Below are 15,851 nucleotides of genomic sequence, written 5' to 3'. Positions count from 1 at the left end.
GGCTGGGGATGTAGTTCAGTGATTTCGAAGCCTGCTGTGCAAGTGCAAGGACCTGAGTTCGATCCCCAGTACCAAAAAAAAAAAAAGATGTGTAGCTCCAGCTGGGAGTGGTGCCAAATGGCTATAATCCCAGCACTCTGGGAGGCTGAGGCAAAAGGATCATGAGTTTGAACCCAGCCTGGGCAACTTAGCAACATAGCAACACCCTGTCTCAAAAAAATTTAAAAAAAAGAGCTCTGGTCATACAGTTCAGTTCAAAGGTTGTAGGTACAATCCTCAGTAACCACCCCCCCCCACACACACAAAGTATGACTGCAAGATTTGATTGGTACTATACTAGGCACACATAATAAAAAAGATGTCAGAGGAACAAATAACACACCAGGCATAGCATATGAAACCCCTCTACCCTCCTAAAAAAGAGCACAGAATACGAATAAGAGAATACAAAAATGCTAGCTTTTCTTAAATTTCAGTGAGAATGCTGTTTGCCTGTTCATGTTATTTATTTACTTGCACTAGACTTTGAATTCTAGTGGAAGCAATCATGATGTCAACAGTCATTGAAAAGGGGCTAAAAGGTGGTTTTGTCCTGTCTTTCCTCTCCAGCTCACTTGGCCACATTCCCTTGAAAATAAGCTTTCATGTCTGTGCAAGTGTCCTAATCCCAGGCAGTTCAGCTGCTATTACTCACCACCCTGTAGCAGTCTGGTGGGCCTCTCATCCCTGCATCCAAAACAAAGCAGTCTCTTTTCTTCTGACGTCTTCTCCCCACCTTTGGCTTCATCATTATCAGAGGACAAGGCCAAAGGTGGGTAGATAGAAAATGAAAGTGATCATTTCTAGGTGGAAGACTAATAGATGAAATGTAAGAGTCTGGGAAAGAAAAAGACCCAAATCCTCCTTGAGGGTGAGCAGTCACCTTTCAGCTCCTTGGGTAAGTTCCATTGCCCTGGTTAAAAGATCAGCACAGCTGCTGTAGGCTCATTAGAACATAATAATAAACACTTATTATAGTTAATGTGTCTTGAGTGCCTAGCATACAGCACATATGCAGCCATTTATGGGCCAATCTTACATGTTGAGCACATTTGTTGCAATCACTGTGCTAAGCCCTTTGAATGTATGCACTGACTAATTTCATATTCACAATGACCCTGTGAGGTCAGCCCTATTATTATTCCCTTGTTTACCTATGGAGACCAGTGTTCAGCGAGGTTGGTACACCCCACAGGTCACAAACAGTAGCAGCATTTCAGAATTCAAGCAACTCTGGGAGACTCCAGAGCCTGTAAACCGTGGTATGGAGGATGAATGGGACCAAAAACTTTTCCAGGGGAAGAGCTGGGAGAATTGTTAGTTCTAGAGATCTAAGAGTGGATTCTCACTGTTGGTTAGATGGCATTAGTAGTTGTCTGTAGAAGAAACCTGAGTCCTGGTGTTTCTTATTGGCAGGAGGCAAATCCAGAAAGGTCTAATCCTTTTAGGGAAATTGTGCACAGTCATACATAAACCCACTATTTAGTGTAAACAACCTGTCTCCAGTGAAGGGACTTTTGCAAAACTCTAGAATTCAGTAAGCAATAAATTTCCTTAAATATTTTTTTTTTACTGGTGTAAACTTTGAAATACCTTATCAGATGCAAGAAAAATGAAGAGAAGGATTTTACTAACAGCACTCAAATATACTCAGTTGGTACATTTTGAATCAGCAAGAGGTAAATAGACCAGGAAAGTATAAGTCTCTTGAATGCATTTTTTCCCAGTACTTCTGAGCTTCATCAGGGTTTTGCTAGCAATCAGCGTTCATAAGACTTTAGATCCCTGTGTCTTGTCTGGATGAAGTTATTTGTAAACCAGTATGACATATGCCCCTATCAGAAATGTTTACACCCATGACATGGAAATTTCTGAGTCGTCCTAATGGGATGTGGAAAGTGCGTATGAAGTTGAGAAAGCTGTAACTTGTTTAGCTCCTGAAGATAATTGTCTTTAAAAATGTGTGTTTTGTTTTTGTTTTGATTTCTATTCTTTTTCCACATCAGTCCACAGTTTGGAAAGAGCTGTTGTTAGCAACGATCGGGGAGCAGTTCACAGACTGTGCCGCAGCAGGTAAAGAACCCTGGCTCAGGCCCTCTGTGCCTCCTGTCTGTTTGGCCCCTGCTTGTTTCTTGAAGAACTTTGGTTTTGTGTGTTAGATTTTCTGCATGATTTGAAAATGTTCTTTTTGTAATTGTGAAGCTAGATTTTTTTAATGTGATTTCAGTGTTCAGTGGTAGATATATGTGTATATTTACATTTGTATACAGTCAACTCTTTTATCTGTGAGTTCTGTACCCACAGATTCAACCAACCACAGATCGAAAATATTGCAAAAAACAGATTGTGTCTGGATTTAAACATGTACATATGTTTTTTCCTTGTACTTATTTCCAAAACAATATGGTATAACAACTGTTTACATAGCATTTATGTTGTTCAACCAATCACAGATCAAAAATATATAGTATTTTATAAAACAATATGGTATAACAAATGTTTACATAGCATTCATGTTGTATTAGGTTTTATATATACAGTAAGTCCTCGACTTATAAACATTCGAGTTGCAAACTTTCACAGATTCGAACGGACCTTGCATTACGAACATTTGTAGATGTGACCAAATCACCAAAGTAGCTCACATTTGCCGGACATTGTCACAGTTGTGCTGCTGTGTGCCTACTGTATGGTGAGATAGTGTAGAGTAGACCTGTGCTCAGTCAGAGCCCAGGATGTCTGGAAGCAAGAAGAAAAGCAGTGGTGACATGGGGGGACTGCTAGGAAGCACAAAGCAATAACTGTGGAAACAAAAGTGAAAATGATTGAGAGGTTGGACCAAGACAAAAAGATGGTAGATGTTGCTCATTCTTACAACATGAATTGTTCAACCATTGGCTCAATTCTAAAAAACAAGGACAAGATCATGAAATGTGAAGTTTTTTTATGCTTTACATGGTATATCATGTCAGAGGTGTATAAGACTCACTTTGTTGGACTTATGAACAAATCCCACTTATGAAAATTCTCCCAGAACGGGACTCTTTCCAAGTTGGGAACTTAACTTAACTAAAGATGATTTAAGGTATAAGCAAGGTTCAATACAAATACTGCAGCATTTTTTATAAGGGATTTGAGCATCCATGAATTTTGGCTTGGAGGGGGTTACTAGAACTAATTCCCACAGATACCAAGGGATGACTGTATAGTATACAGAGTCAGCCAAAAAAAATGTATGCATCAGGAAAAGATAACTTGTATAAATATTTTAATACTAAATTTATTGAGATATCATGAAATCAATACAAGTTACCTTTGGCCTCTACAATTACAAGAGATGTTCAAAGTGGTGGCCATTATCTTCCAGACATTTATTAGTACAGTGGACTCTAAATATGTACATATATACATCTATACATATTTCACTTTATAGCTCAATATTATCTAGAATGGCAGAAGAAAAAGAAAACTTTGCTATCAGCCAGACTCCTCACACAATTGTGGCAGGTCTCCTCTGGCTGTTCATCTCCTCCAGGAAGGAAAAGTACCTTTAGTGCCTAGTAGAGCTGGAGGTAGGCAGGCACATGTCCCTGTGCCCCTCCCCAGCCTCCCCTTCCTTCTGTGCATCTCTTGGTCTTGTTGAGAGGACTATTGTGGTAAGCAGGGATGTCCCACAGCTGGGGAGGAAATAAGTTCTCAGGACTTTCCAGCAGAGACTATCTTCAGATACTGAGTGGACTTCTGAGAGCCCCTTTAAGCACTTTGCTATGTTGTTTTGTTTTGTTTTGTTTTCGGTGCTGGAAAAAGAACCCAGGGCCTTAAGTGTGCTAAGCACTTGCTCCCATGTTCAGCCCCTCTGCCAGCTTCTCTGTGAGCACTTTTTGTTTTGCTTTGTGTTTATCATGAAACCATACTAAGAGAAGTTAACTGCTATTTAAAGTTTTGATTTCTTCTTAGGTTCCTCCTTCTGAATGCTCCTGAGGTAACATTTAGAATAACTTTTTTTTCTATTCAGCTTTCAAGTCGTTTTTTTTTTTAATTTACTTTTATTTGTTGTTAATTTTTGCTAGTTGGTTGGATCAGTTGGCCCTTGACCTCTTAGCTGGGACTGTTTTAGAGACCCCTTCCTTGCCAGTCCTGTGGCAAGTTCACATTCATCTCTCTAGCATTTCTCTACTTCCACTTTTTTTTACTTTTTATTCACTTATGACAAATCTTAGGTTGAGATAAAATTGTCTTACAAATATAGAGTCCTTCTGTTTCAATAGGGAGTCATTAACAACTTTATATATAATAGGTGGCCCAAAATGTACCGTATATATAACTATAAACATATAAATCCCTAGAAGGGAAAATATTCTGTATGAATGATTCCTGTTTCCAGAACTAGAGAAAATAGTGTAAGTAATAATAAATATCCAGTATTGAGTAAAGAAGTCCAATTGTTCTGTGGCTGACTTAGGAAGGAAGAGGACTATTAACTGTTAACTATTAGCTCTCCCATTAACTTGCTCTGCCCCTTGAAGCAAGTCAGCTAATCTTTCTGGACCTTATTTCTGTCACCTTTAATGACTCCTCCTGGCTCAACTGTCTTATGCTGCCTGAACCCAAAGGTAATCCATGTTTTGCTGATTGATTCCACTTATGAATATTACATGTTTGCTGATGGATCTGCCTTTGTGTAAGAGCTGAGATCTCTTTACCATGCCACTTGTGAAAGGCTGTGCTCTTAGCAGTGCCTCCTTAGCAAAAACCAAGCCAAAGTGAAAAAATGGCAGTTTGGCATGTTCAACACCTGTCAGCTACCTCACCCACTGACCCCAGGCCTCCCTCTTTATGTGCAGATTTTATTTTTACATAAAATTGTTCATTGAGCAAGCGTACTTGTTATATATAAATTTAAAAATAAGAAACCTATACCTAAGACATTTTTTCTTCATGGGATACTAAATTTCTAAAGTTGACCATGATCAGATACAGTGTGAGTTTGGGGGGGAACTTTTTGTTTTTAGTGTGACACAGATAACGGGAAAGTCTGCACATGAAATGTGTAGGAATTTATTAACACTGACTAAGTACTGTATATCCCTGTGACTGCCCCCTAGAATCTGCCCTCACCTTCCTTTCCTCCAAAGGCAGCTACCAATCCAACTTCTAGAACCACAGTCTAATGTTGCATGTTTTTGAATATTTCTATAAGCGGAGTCACTTAGTGTCAAGTCACACACATTTAGCCAGGATCAAATTCATTAGGAAAGAAGGAAAAGGAGGAGAAAAGGGGAGGAGAGAATGGAAGAAAGAAAGGGATTATTTCACTGATGATGATTTGAGTAATTAGATTTGCTCTTATTTAAATCACAGTCGAACATCAAAATATTTTAACCTCCAGAAGACCACTGGAAAAACCAATGGCATGAATATTTAGATTTATAGAGATTAGCAAATTCAGCAAAGCATATTACCTAAAGCAAAATTTCCTAATTTTGGTAATGCTTATCTTTCTCATATTACATAGTGGTGCCAAGGGTGGGAGTGCAGAAAGCTGACCCTATTTCATTAATGCTTTGTAAACATGAAAGCACAGACAGAAGTCTACACCCCTGTCAGTTCAGTTCTCTGCCAATTAGTATAAACAAGGTTGCCACAAGGTCACAGATAACAATACAACAGGCCTGACTCTCCAGCCACCATCCTCAAGTGTCTGCAAGGCAGCTCCAAATCTAGAATTTCACTTAAAAAACAAAGCCCACATGAATCAGTATAGAAAAAGAGATAATAGATGCTTTAATAAGCCTCACTCAAAAGACATATACTCTCACTCTAACCATCGTGCTAAAAGATGGTCATTTTTCTCTAGCTAACAGTAATACAACTAGAAGGGGATTGTTAGAGGGAAGCACCAGAGTGCAGGAGGAATGAATAGGGAAGAAGCGGACGAGCAAAGCGCAAAAAGCACATGTGCACCTGGGAATGCACTGTGGGCCCAGTGAGTACTGGGGCAAATGGCAGTAGCCACCCAAGGTCTCCAAAAGCTTGGCAGAAGTCAGGAGAAACTCATGCTGTTCTTAACAAAGACAGCCAGGCATCGAGGAAAAGTTCATTTAAGTTCACTTGGCTTTCAAAGGGCAGGGAATTATGCAACCCATTTTAGAAAAAGTCTCATCAAAACAGAGTAAGAAATAGAAAGCTTTGGTAACATGTTTAAAAGAGTAACATTACTTATCTGGAAAATGCATTTGGCTGGAACACTTTGTTTATCTAAATCCCTGGATAAATGTGATGCGACTACTACAGCTTTTTGTACTGATTTACTTTTTTCCAATGATTCGCCAGGGAAGCAATTATTTATTACAGGTTTTCATGTCACCTTCTTTTTTCCCATCTTATCCAGAACTTACAGATAAAATAAATAGCTACTTTAAAATAATTTGATTCGAAATTATCACTCATATCTTTTTTTATTTTTTTCCTGTCTTCCCCTCAGATGATGAAGTAATAGGAGTCAGCGTCAGTGTTCGCGACCGTGAAGATGTCATCCAAGTCTGGAATGTAAATGCCTCTTTAGCGGGTGAAGCGACTATTTTAGAAAAGATCTATGAACTTCTGCCTCACATATCTTTTAAAGCTGTATTTTATAAACGTAAGTGATTCATTTCCAGTTATTACTTTCTAGCTTGTCCTGTCATACTTTAAAAACAGAAACTGTGTTGCAAAGGAGGTAAAGACAGAATCACTTAAAATTCTAGAATTCAGAAAATAACTAAATAAAACACATTTAAGTGTTTTTTTAAAAGTCTAGTATCAGAAATTAAAATGAGATTTTATTCTTGCCTAACCTTTTGTATCAGAAAAGGAAATTCACATTGTATTTGTTTTTTCCAAAATTTAAACCTGAATTTAAATTTGTCATTCTCAGAAAAAAAAATTGCATTCTGTTGGAAACAACAATAACAAAAATGTCATTATGTGAGCTGGCAGGTAGATATTCAATCATCCCTTCCTAAACAGGGATTTATAATGTATAACATCTGTATTTGTGGAGGAAACTCATTCAGAGCACAGGCATGATTGAATGTTCTACTGAAATGCTAATGCTTCCTTATTACTGATGCCTGTGACACAGAATCTAAAGAAAATTCACACATCGTGGTGAAATGCTAACAATATGAATAGGTGTGTGGACCCATTGTTTCCATCATGATTCATGTTCATTGCTTTTGTGTGCTCTTTTGAAAAAATCATCTTTTTCATAATGAAAACATCTTACCAGTGTTAAACCAATGTTTGGTGGATCAAGCTGCAGGTTATACTTTTAACAGTGAGTTTCAGAAAAGGATTGACAGCCCTAAAGGATTGATAGATGTGATAAATTTCCTTTGTCCTAAACTGTACCTGAAGTCATTAATCCATTTTTAAAACTATGATATTTCATCAAATCTAAGATGTTCTTGATGATAAGATGCCCCATTATGTTAGTGTCACTAAGAAAGAAAAAGAAAATAAGCTGGTCATTCCAAAGGTCTTCAGATACGCAAGGGAGGTAGTGCGACAAGGAGCATCTTAGAATTGCTAAAATACACTATATTAATGTCTCACTTTTCTCAACTCCTTGCCAAAAAAGGATTTAAAAAAATTTACTTTTGTCTCACGATTGCCCTAGAATGATAGCAGATATGAAGACTCAGGCCCCCCTGTAAGGAATCACACAGTTACCAGCCAGTGATTCAGGCTTTACACAGACTGACCTGGTCTGCACTTATCAGGAGGCACAGATCCTCTGAATTTTACAGCACTGCATATGTTGCCTATGGGGTGTGCAGTGTGAAAACTGCAAATTTGTTGATCCATTTTTACTTTTTAGGGATATATTAATTGTATTCACCCCAGATATTAATTACAAAAGGAAATGTGATTCATTATAAATGGTCTTTTCCTTATCACTTTGGAGGTAGTCTCACACTTGACTCACAGGAGGAGAAATGCAGTTGGATTCAGTAAGTCAGGCACTGGATTTTTGTCCCACTTTTCAACAGTGTGACCTTGAACACAGGTTACAATTTCCCATCTTTCACTTTCTCATTCTAATATTGAGGAAGTTGGTCTTAGATGATCTCCAAAGTTCCTTCTACTTCAGGATTCTATGAATAAATTTCCATGGTACACATTGGTTAGCAGCAGTTTAGCAGGATGTTTTATCAGATAATTAGGCCACCGAGCAGTTAGGCTGCTTTTTTAGGGCCATGATAATCATGTAGGACTGACCAAGGGTGGGATAATGATTCATCTCTTAGCTATCGTGATAGCTGGGGGGGGAAGAAAAAACAAGCCAAATAGGGAGAAAGAAAGTTACAACTTGGCCTGTTGAATCAAGCTGAATAGACACCCTAAAGGTAGACGCCATTGTCAAATTTGTGAGTAATGGCAACAGGTCTCAGCAGAAATCATATTTTAATGGCACAAATTAACATTTAAAAACTCAAGGATTATTCAAGTTATATTTTGAATTGGGAAAAACAAGCCATTCTCCTTATTTTACATAAAGCAGGCAGTCCTTTGCTCAGCAGGGTTATATACCATGTGCTGCAGAGTAATTTAGAAAAATGTGATCTGGGCAGAAATTTGTTTCACAGCATGATTTAGAAATGACCAACTCGTGCTTTTATTTTGTCTTTTAACAGAATCCTGGTGTAAGTATTCACAAGTTTATAAAAGCTAGATGACTGTAGCTTTTCCTGGCATATTCAGTCATGGCATCCAGTGGATGGATAGGATTGGGCCATTATGAATTATGTGATTTCAATACAGACTGAACATTTGAGTGAGAAATTCACAGTCTCACACACATACACCAGTTCTATCAAGTTCTTCAGAGTAGCTGAATTACAAATGTCTTTTCCTATGTATTATTTAGAAGAGGAGTTAGAAAAGCAGGAACCTCCAGCCAAATCTGCCCCTCTTCCTTTCTCCCTTTCCCTCCTCACCTATTTATGTATGGGTGCAATAAAGAACAGTTTTTAAATGTTTAAATAGTTGGAAAAAATCAAGAGAAGAACTGTATGTTGTGAAAGAGGAAAACTATTTGAATATCAAATCTCAGTGTCCATAAATAATTTTTGGTTTTTTTTCTTTTGATGGTTGGGATGGAACCCAAGGCCTTATACACAGATGAGGCAAGTGCTCTATCACTGAGCTACATTCCTACCCCCATTGATATATACAAATGCCCACTTGTATTCATATTTTCTGTGTACCTTTAGAGTTACAATCAGTGCTACTCTCAGAAAAGGCTTGCTGCCTCCTGGTTTAGCAGACATTCTCGCCCATTCCTGTGGGGCTTCCCTGAAGCTGGCAGCTTGCACCCTGGTGCTCAGACAAGGCTGCTTTGAATGGTCTATACCACTCTCTTCTTGGCCCATAGACCTCGCAGTATTTTAGCAATGGCTGCCCCTAACTCACACCCAAAAGTAATAAAAATGTGTGGATAGTCCACGTCACTGGATTTATAATTTGTATATCAACATAGCTATCATTCTGTGGCTCCTCTACCTGACCCTGAAACATAATATATTTTACTGCAGACCAAAGCTGGGTTTTTTGGTGGTGGTACTGGGGGTTGAATCTTCACATTGAACTACATCTCCAGCCTTTTTTTAAAAAAATTTTGAGACAGAGTCTTGCTAAGTTGCCCAGGCTGAAATTGAACTTTCCATTTTACTGCATCAGCCTCTCAGAGTGCTGGAACTACAGGCATATGCCACCACACCCATCTTCCCAATCCGTGTTTTGTTTTGTTTTGTTTTGGCTTGGTTTGGGGTTTTTTTAATGTCTGCCCTAAAACGTTCTTAAAAACAAAAAGACAAAAACAAAGTGAAGTATTTGTAACTATAACTGTTAGAAATGTTTGATTAAATTAGGTCAGATTTAGGCCACCCTTAGAAATTTGACCAACTCAAAATAATCCTGGGAGCTACGAGACATTTTCCCTGATGTTTTATCCAAATGAAGAGCCCTGCTGGAGTACACACAAGGTGATCTTGAGAACACTCAGCAACAGTGTAAACAAGTTAGTCCATGTTAAAAACAGTAAGGTAGGAAGGGCTTCAGAGGTGAAACAGGCCCATCTATCTGTGTTTTCCTAGAACAACATTCACTGCCAGTGAGATGGGGGTGGGGACAAAGCAGACAGGATCTTGAATCACCCCTGGCTTTATCAGACTTTGCTTCATAGTGATGGTTAACCAAATCCAGGAAGTGAATTTTCAAATGTGGCCTTCTGCTGCAAAAGAAATGTTCTATGTTTCATAGGTCTCCCACTTCCTGTTTTCCACTTATATTTTTTTTTAATCTTTAAAAATATTTTTGATTACATAATTTTAAAATTCTAAATTGCCTAAGTATAATCAGCAATTTTGCAAGCCAGATAGGCTGAAAAATCCATGAGGGGAAGATCCCATCAATTTTGTGGAACTTAATTTCCCACAGAAGGTGTTGAGAAGTATTGGAGGGTGGGGGTAAATAATTCGTATCACTCTTGTGTGGTTCTTTCTTTGATTTTATTTTATTTTTGTGTTATTTATTCTTGAAGATAGGCTTGTGAATGGCTCTGTCTTAGGTAAGATAGGCTCCTTTCCCATGCGTTTTGTGGGGTGCACTTGCCTGCAGCATTTGCCTGGAGCCCAACATATTCTCTTCATCAGCTTGTGGGGATGAATCATCCTCCCAGCACAATAAGAAGAAATAGGCAGCATGCCCATTGCTTGTTTATTCCTTGTTTTAATTTTCATTATTACGTTTCTCAGGAAATGCACGCCTTAGCTAACAGTTACTGGCAAAAAAGGTATTTGAGTTCTTGCCAAGATTTGGGGAAGCTGAATGAGATGCCTAGAGGAGGGTTGGCCCATCCTTTGCTTAAAGTTTTCTTTCCTTTTTTTCTTTTTTGTTTTTTTCTGTCCTTTAGCCCATGAAGAGCATCATGCTTTTGAAGGTGGACGTGGAAAACACTAATTGCACTCTGTAAAGAATTCTTTGTCCTTTGCTGATTGGTTTTGGAAACGGTCTTAACAGGAGGGAGAGTGAAGAGAAGACTTGCCGAAGCCCGATGCTGGTCCATTTAGAGTGGGTTTCTGTGCTTGCAGATTGGGCAATTAGGACTCACAGTGGCAGGTGGTGGTGGGGTGATTATGTGGGTTTCTACCATCGTATTACTTGCTTTTTTTTAAATATATTTTTTTAGATTTCTAAATTCTCTGTTCTATTCACTCAGATTTTTTCCCTTTAAAATTCCTTATTCAGGCTAATTATTGTTTTCTACACTCCCCTTTCATTGAAGCACAAGAACTTGGTTTCCTTTTCAGTAGCTCTGTTGTACCTCCTTAATGAGAATATGCGTAATCATGACAATCCAGCTTTTGAAACCACATTGTACCAGGAGGAATACTAGCTTGGTGAAACCTGTCTTCTGGTTATTTGTTGTGACACATTCCTATGTGCTGTGAGCTGGGCATTGTTTTTTGTTGTTGTTGTTGGGTTTTTTTGTCCTAGGAAAAAGAAAAACCATATTTAACCTGATTTTGCACTGACAATGTACATATCTTTTATTTTTCCTTTATACAATAATATTTAGTGATAAAAGGAAAATAATATTTGGTTTGGCTAACATAAAAACTATAATCACAGTTCAGTATCAGGATCAAACTCTAGGTCTTCGGACCCTCTGTGGAAGTACTTCTTACCAAATATAGATTTGGCCTTTTCAGAAGTTAGTAGCAAGGGATTTCTCCAACAGAAAACTTGATATTTCTGATTTAAAGAGGTGTTATTTTTTAATTGTTTGAATTAAGCTTCCAAAGTTTGGATGTGCTTACCCACTTAGAACTTTCCAAATCAATTCTAACACACTTTGTTAAATAATCCCTCTTTCCTGCTCATTTTATGTCATTTCTGATAATCAATGGCCCCTCCAACCTGGGCAATTTATCCTTCCATTTCATGTAGGAGCAGGAAGTCAAAGCATGTGAGCATTCACAAAGTTGAGCTTAGGATACCTCCTGTCCATATTAATTGTTGGAATTGTTCATATACATGGTATTATTCTACCAAGAAGTGCTGGTTTTAGTAGATGAAAATGGCCACCCTCTCAAACACTAGATTGCTCAGAATATGCCATGTCCCTCCCTTGACTTTGCCAAGCCTCTGGGTGCTTTTCCCTGAGAAGGGGCAGACCTGTTGGAGATGCCTCCTCCTGTTGGCTTGTTTTGGGAGACACTGGAATTTGTGTGCAGTTAATATATTTCTCAAAAGAGTGATGCCTTTAGAATGTCATTGTGCCCAGGATTTTTAATTCTTCTTGCAGTGTTGACCAGTAGAGAGAGGTGGGACTACTCCAAACCTCCCACATATATTTATAAAGTTCTCCTTTCAAACATTGTAAATGACTCCCAACCATATACATTTATTAGAGTTGTGCCCTTCCTTTGAATTATTAACTATACCAACCATAATAACAACCATAGTTTTAAAAATTACTCTTTTCTAAAGCTGAGTTTTCTCAGCAATTTCAAAATGATGTCTAAGGATAGAGGATCCCTTTAGCAAAACCTGGGACTTGTTGCTCTAAAAAATGTACATTTCTTTAAAAATTCAACTTGTTTTAAAATTTTTCCTCAAGGATTTAAAACAATTATTCTGGACATGCGTTGGAAGTTCTTTTTGTAATATAAATATTTTTCTGGTTGATTAGAAAAAGGATATAACTGACTTAATAATAATTGTCATATATTTCCACAAGTAGATGAATTTTTATTTTTGAACGTTATTTAAAGCATTTGTGATGATGTGTTCAACTTTTGCATGTATGAAGCATTTGAAGTAAAAATAAAATGAAATAAATAGGAATATTAGGCTCATGTTAATGCTTTCTAGTTTCTATTGTTTATGATCATGGAACCTGACAGGCTCACACAGTAGATTTTTATCCCATCAAACTTCTGCAACTATTTTTGACCCTTTGGAAAATACCAGCTGTGAGGAGGATTTAATTTGCCTCATGTCAAGAACCTATCATCTAAATTACTTGAAGAGTAGATTTTGTCAGATTTTGCTTTGGAAATTGTTTTAATTGAATATTTAGTCATAACAGACTTTGTGTGAACTAAGCTGATTTAATCAGTTTTAAAACCTCTCATTATCTTCTTAAAGAAGCTAATACTCTTTGAGATAGAAGGAAATCGTTCGGGGGCATGTGACTGTGTTAGGGCTCTCCACCCCTCATGGCCAGTGCTGGGGAAAGTGTAAACTTTCTGAAAATCTGGGTCCTTTTAGCCAAGTCCTTCCCAGGCAGCCTTGTGGTCTCCACAAAGAGCCCTACAGAATCCAAAGAGCTCACTCTCTCCTCTTGTAATTCCTCAGGGTCTGTGAGGCAGAACCAGGAAATCTGATTGAAGCTGATATGTGTCTTCTCCTCCCATTATTCCCCTGATTGCCGCATCACAAGTGCTTGCTTACACTGGGAAAATTTCACTCTTTAAATAAGAACAAATAATTAGAGCTTGTCCATGAAACCTATCGATTGTCTTTTGTAAGCATTTTCTGAAGTGCTGGAGTACTCAATTTTAAGATTTTTCTCCTTCACCTCAACTTTCCCTCATTTTTGAAATGACATTATAGTTTACAGCAGATGTGCACATTTAATATAATGTTGCTATTAAATTCATGGTATAATTGACAGAGAAAAAACAAAAGAAAAACATGACCCAATAAACTGTAAGGTTAAGTTCCCTGCCCACCTTACACTCTGCTTTAGCTGGTGTCCACACTATGCACATGGTCAGACTTTATGGTTGAAAGAAACTTTAGATGTAGCTGGGTCCAGTAGACATAATATGCACTCTTGTAACTAAGCCTTGACTGAACTTGTCCCTCCTTAAGGGCCGTAAGGTTAGCAAGCAGCGTAGCTTGGTCTGTGAGCTACATCCTGGCTCAGGCTTCTGTTTGGGAGAATCCTCACATCTGCCAACCTAACCTCACCAACAAGTCACCCTTGTCAGCAGCACTAAACATCTGACCCAATCCTGGTCATAGATGTGACCACACAATCGTACATCTCCTATAAGCAGCTCCTAATTCTCTGCCGCTTACTCTTGGGGACCAAAGTGGTGTTAAGGTTTATACTCTGGAAATCGTTCCACCACAGGAAGTGGGCTTTGCCATCAGATGCAACTCTCCTGGAGGAGCCCACTTCTGTACTGACACAAATCTGACAACATTCACAATGAGCACATGGTGGCGCTGCCTTCCAGCCAACAGCTCTGCACCAGCAGAATTTATCCAGCTATATTTACAGAATTAAGATCCTATCACATTTGGCCCTTAGGAGTTTAGCAAAATTTGATTAGAAAGTGTAAGAATTATACTTAGTGATAGACATTCAGCATTCATACACCTCATAAAAATGTTTCAAACATAGAACTTTCCAGACATGCTTTAAAAAATCCTAGGCTCCCATTGTCCCTATAAGCAATTGCAAACAATAAAACAAACATACATATGAGAAATATGGAAAATAGTTTACCAAATAGTGTGCCCAAAGGTAATAAATCAGGATTTGATTTTTTTCTTTTTAGCTCTCTGCATATAGAACTCTTTTTAAAATATAAATCTACTCCTTTACCTTTCTTGTTATTTCTATGATTTTACTCATTATAAATCAAAGTAGAGGACTGCCTGTATATTGTTTATTTCTTAATATATTGAGCTCAATTACAATTCAGAGTGGTGGCTCATGACAGTAAATGGATTCTTACCTCAACAGCCAGGAGGAGACAGAGTAAAGATAAAGACAGGAAGCAGGAGGTACAGAGAAAAGTCCCTGGTAACCTGTGCTCCAGTGTAGCAATTAGTGAGCTTTCCCCTGCTGCTTTCAAGAAAAGAAATCCCAAATAGATTCCTCACCCATCTGATTGCACTATTCTGGGCTTAGTGTCTGTGATTTTTTACATATGCATCAAGATCTAAGATTTATTTATTTAACCCATTAATCCCCCAAATCACCATGTTTCATGGTGCCAACCTGACTCCGTTTTAAAAAGAAAACTCAGAAACTCTTAGAATATGAGAATGGAAGGAACATTTGAGATCATCTACCAGGGCTTCTTGCCCCTTAAGATACTGAAAAATTACTAGGGTGCTTACTTGGCATGCACATTTCTCCACCTCACCTAGATCTGGGAGGCCTAAATATTTGCAATCTTAGCTAGCACCTTGGCGGCTAATGCCAGTGGTGGCTCAGGTCTCACTGAGAATACTTGATTTTATCCAACCTCTGTACAACAGATGAGGAAAGACCCTCACCCCTAACCGCTCTCACATACTCTGATTTGAATGTATTGCACCAACAATCTTATGAAAGCTAGAGAAAACCATTATCACGAAGACTTCGTAAATGATGCTCATAAATAAGAACTTTACAGCTAGGACCACAGCAATCATAAGTAGCCCATCTCTGGAAGTCCATAATATAAAATTTTTAATACAGAATGGTGGCTTTTCTCTTTTATAAATACCATTTCAGCCTGTTAAGAGAAAAGAAATTAATGTTCAGAAAAGGTGGTTACTCCATATGTGCAGCAACTACTTTTCTATAATGTCTTATGGCATCTGGGGTTCAGCATCATTGAACAAGATTAAATGAATGTTATAGAGCTATAAAATTGCATGTAAAATAACGCAAAACTGTTCATATGACTATCAAAGTAGCCTGGGAATGAATTTCCACTAAAATTAATTGCCACTTTCTAAATGTAGCTTAGCAAAGC

At 38.1% G+C, this 15,851-nt stretch overlaps 1 protein-coding gene across 12 annotated transcripts in view; it reads left to right on the top strand.

The window, feature by feature from the left end:
- Eif4e3 (eukaryotic translation initiation factor 4E family member 3) overlaps positions 1 to 15,851 on the top strand; it is a 259,816-nt gene that overhangs the window by 65,581 nt on the left and 178,384 nt on the right. For 8 of the 12 annotated variants that reach the window (XR_015439140.1, XR_015439143.1, XR_015439142.1 and 5 more), the window contains exons 5-6: positions 2,046 to 2,112; positions 6,524 to 6,679. Coding sequence is in view for 8 of the 12 variants with exons in the window: in XM_021266039.2 (XP_021121698.2) it covers positions 2,046 to 2,112; positions 6,524 to 6,679 (223 nt within the window). In the remaining 4 variants the exon portion in view is untranslated. Of the gene's footprint in view, positions 1 to 2,045; positions 2,113 to 6,523; positions 6,680 to 10,996; positions 11,282 to 15,851 lie in introns of those variants that run through there. The other 4 variants (XM_087181349.1, XM_087181347.1, XM_087181348.1 and 1 more) reach the window with 1 other exon arrangement.

Source organism: Heterocephalus glaber, unplaced genomic scaffold (genome assembly GCF_053883595.1).
Source record: "Heterocephalus glaber isolate CG9 unplaced genomic scaffold, H.glaber_assembly_v1.0 deba00001472, whole genome shotgun sequence".
NCBI classification, from domain to species: Eukaryota; Metazoa; Chordata; class Mammalia; order Rodentia; family Bathyergidae; genus Heterocephalus; species Heterocephalus glaber.
Note: the sequence above shows the minus strand (reverse complement) of the source record. Positions and strands in the feature narration are given on the sequence as shown.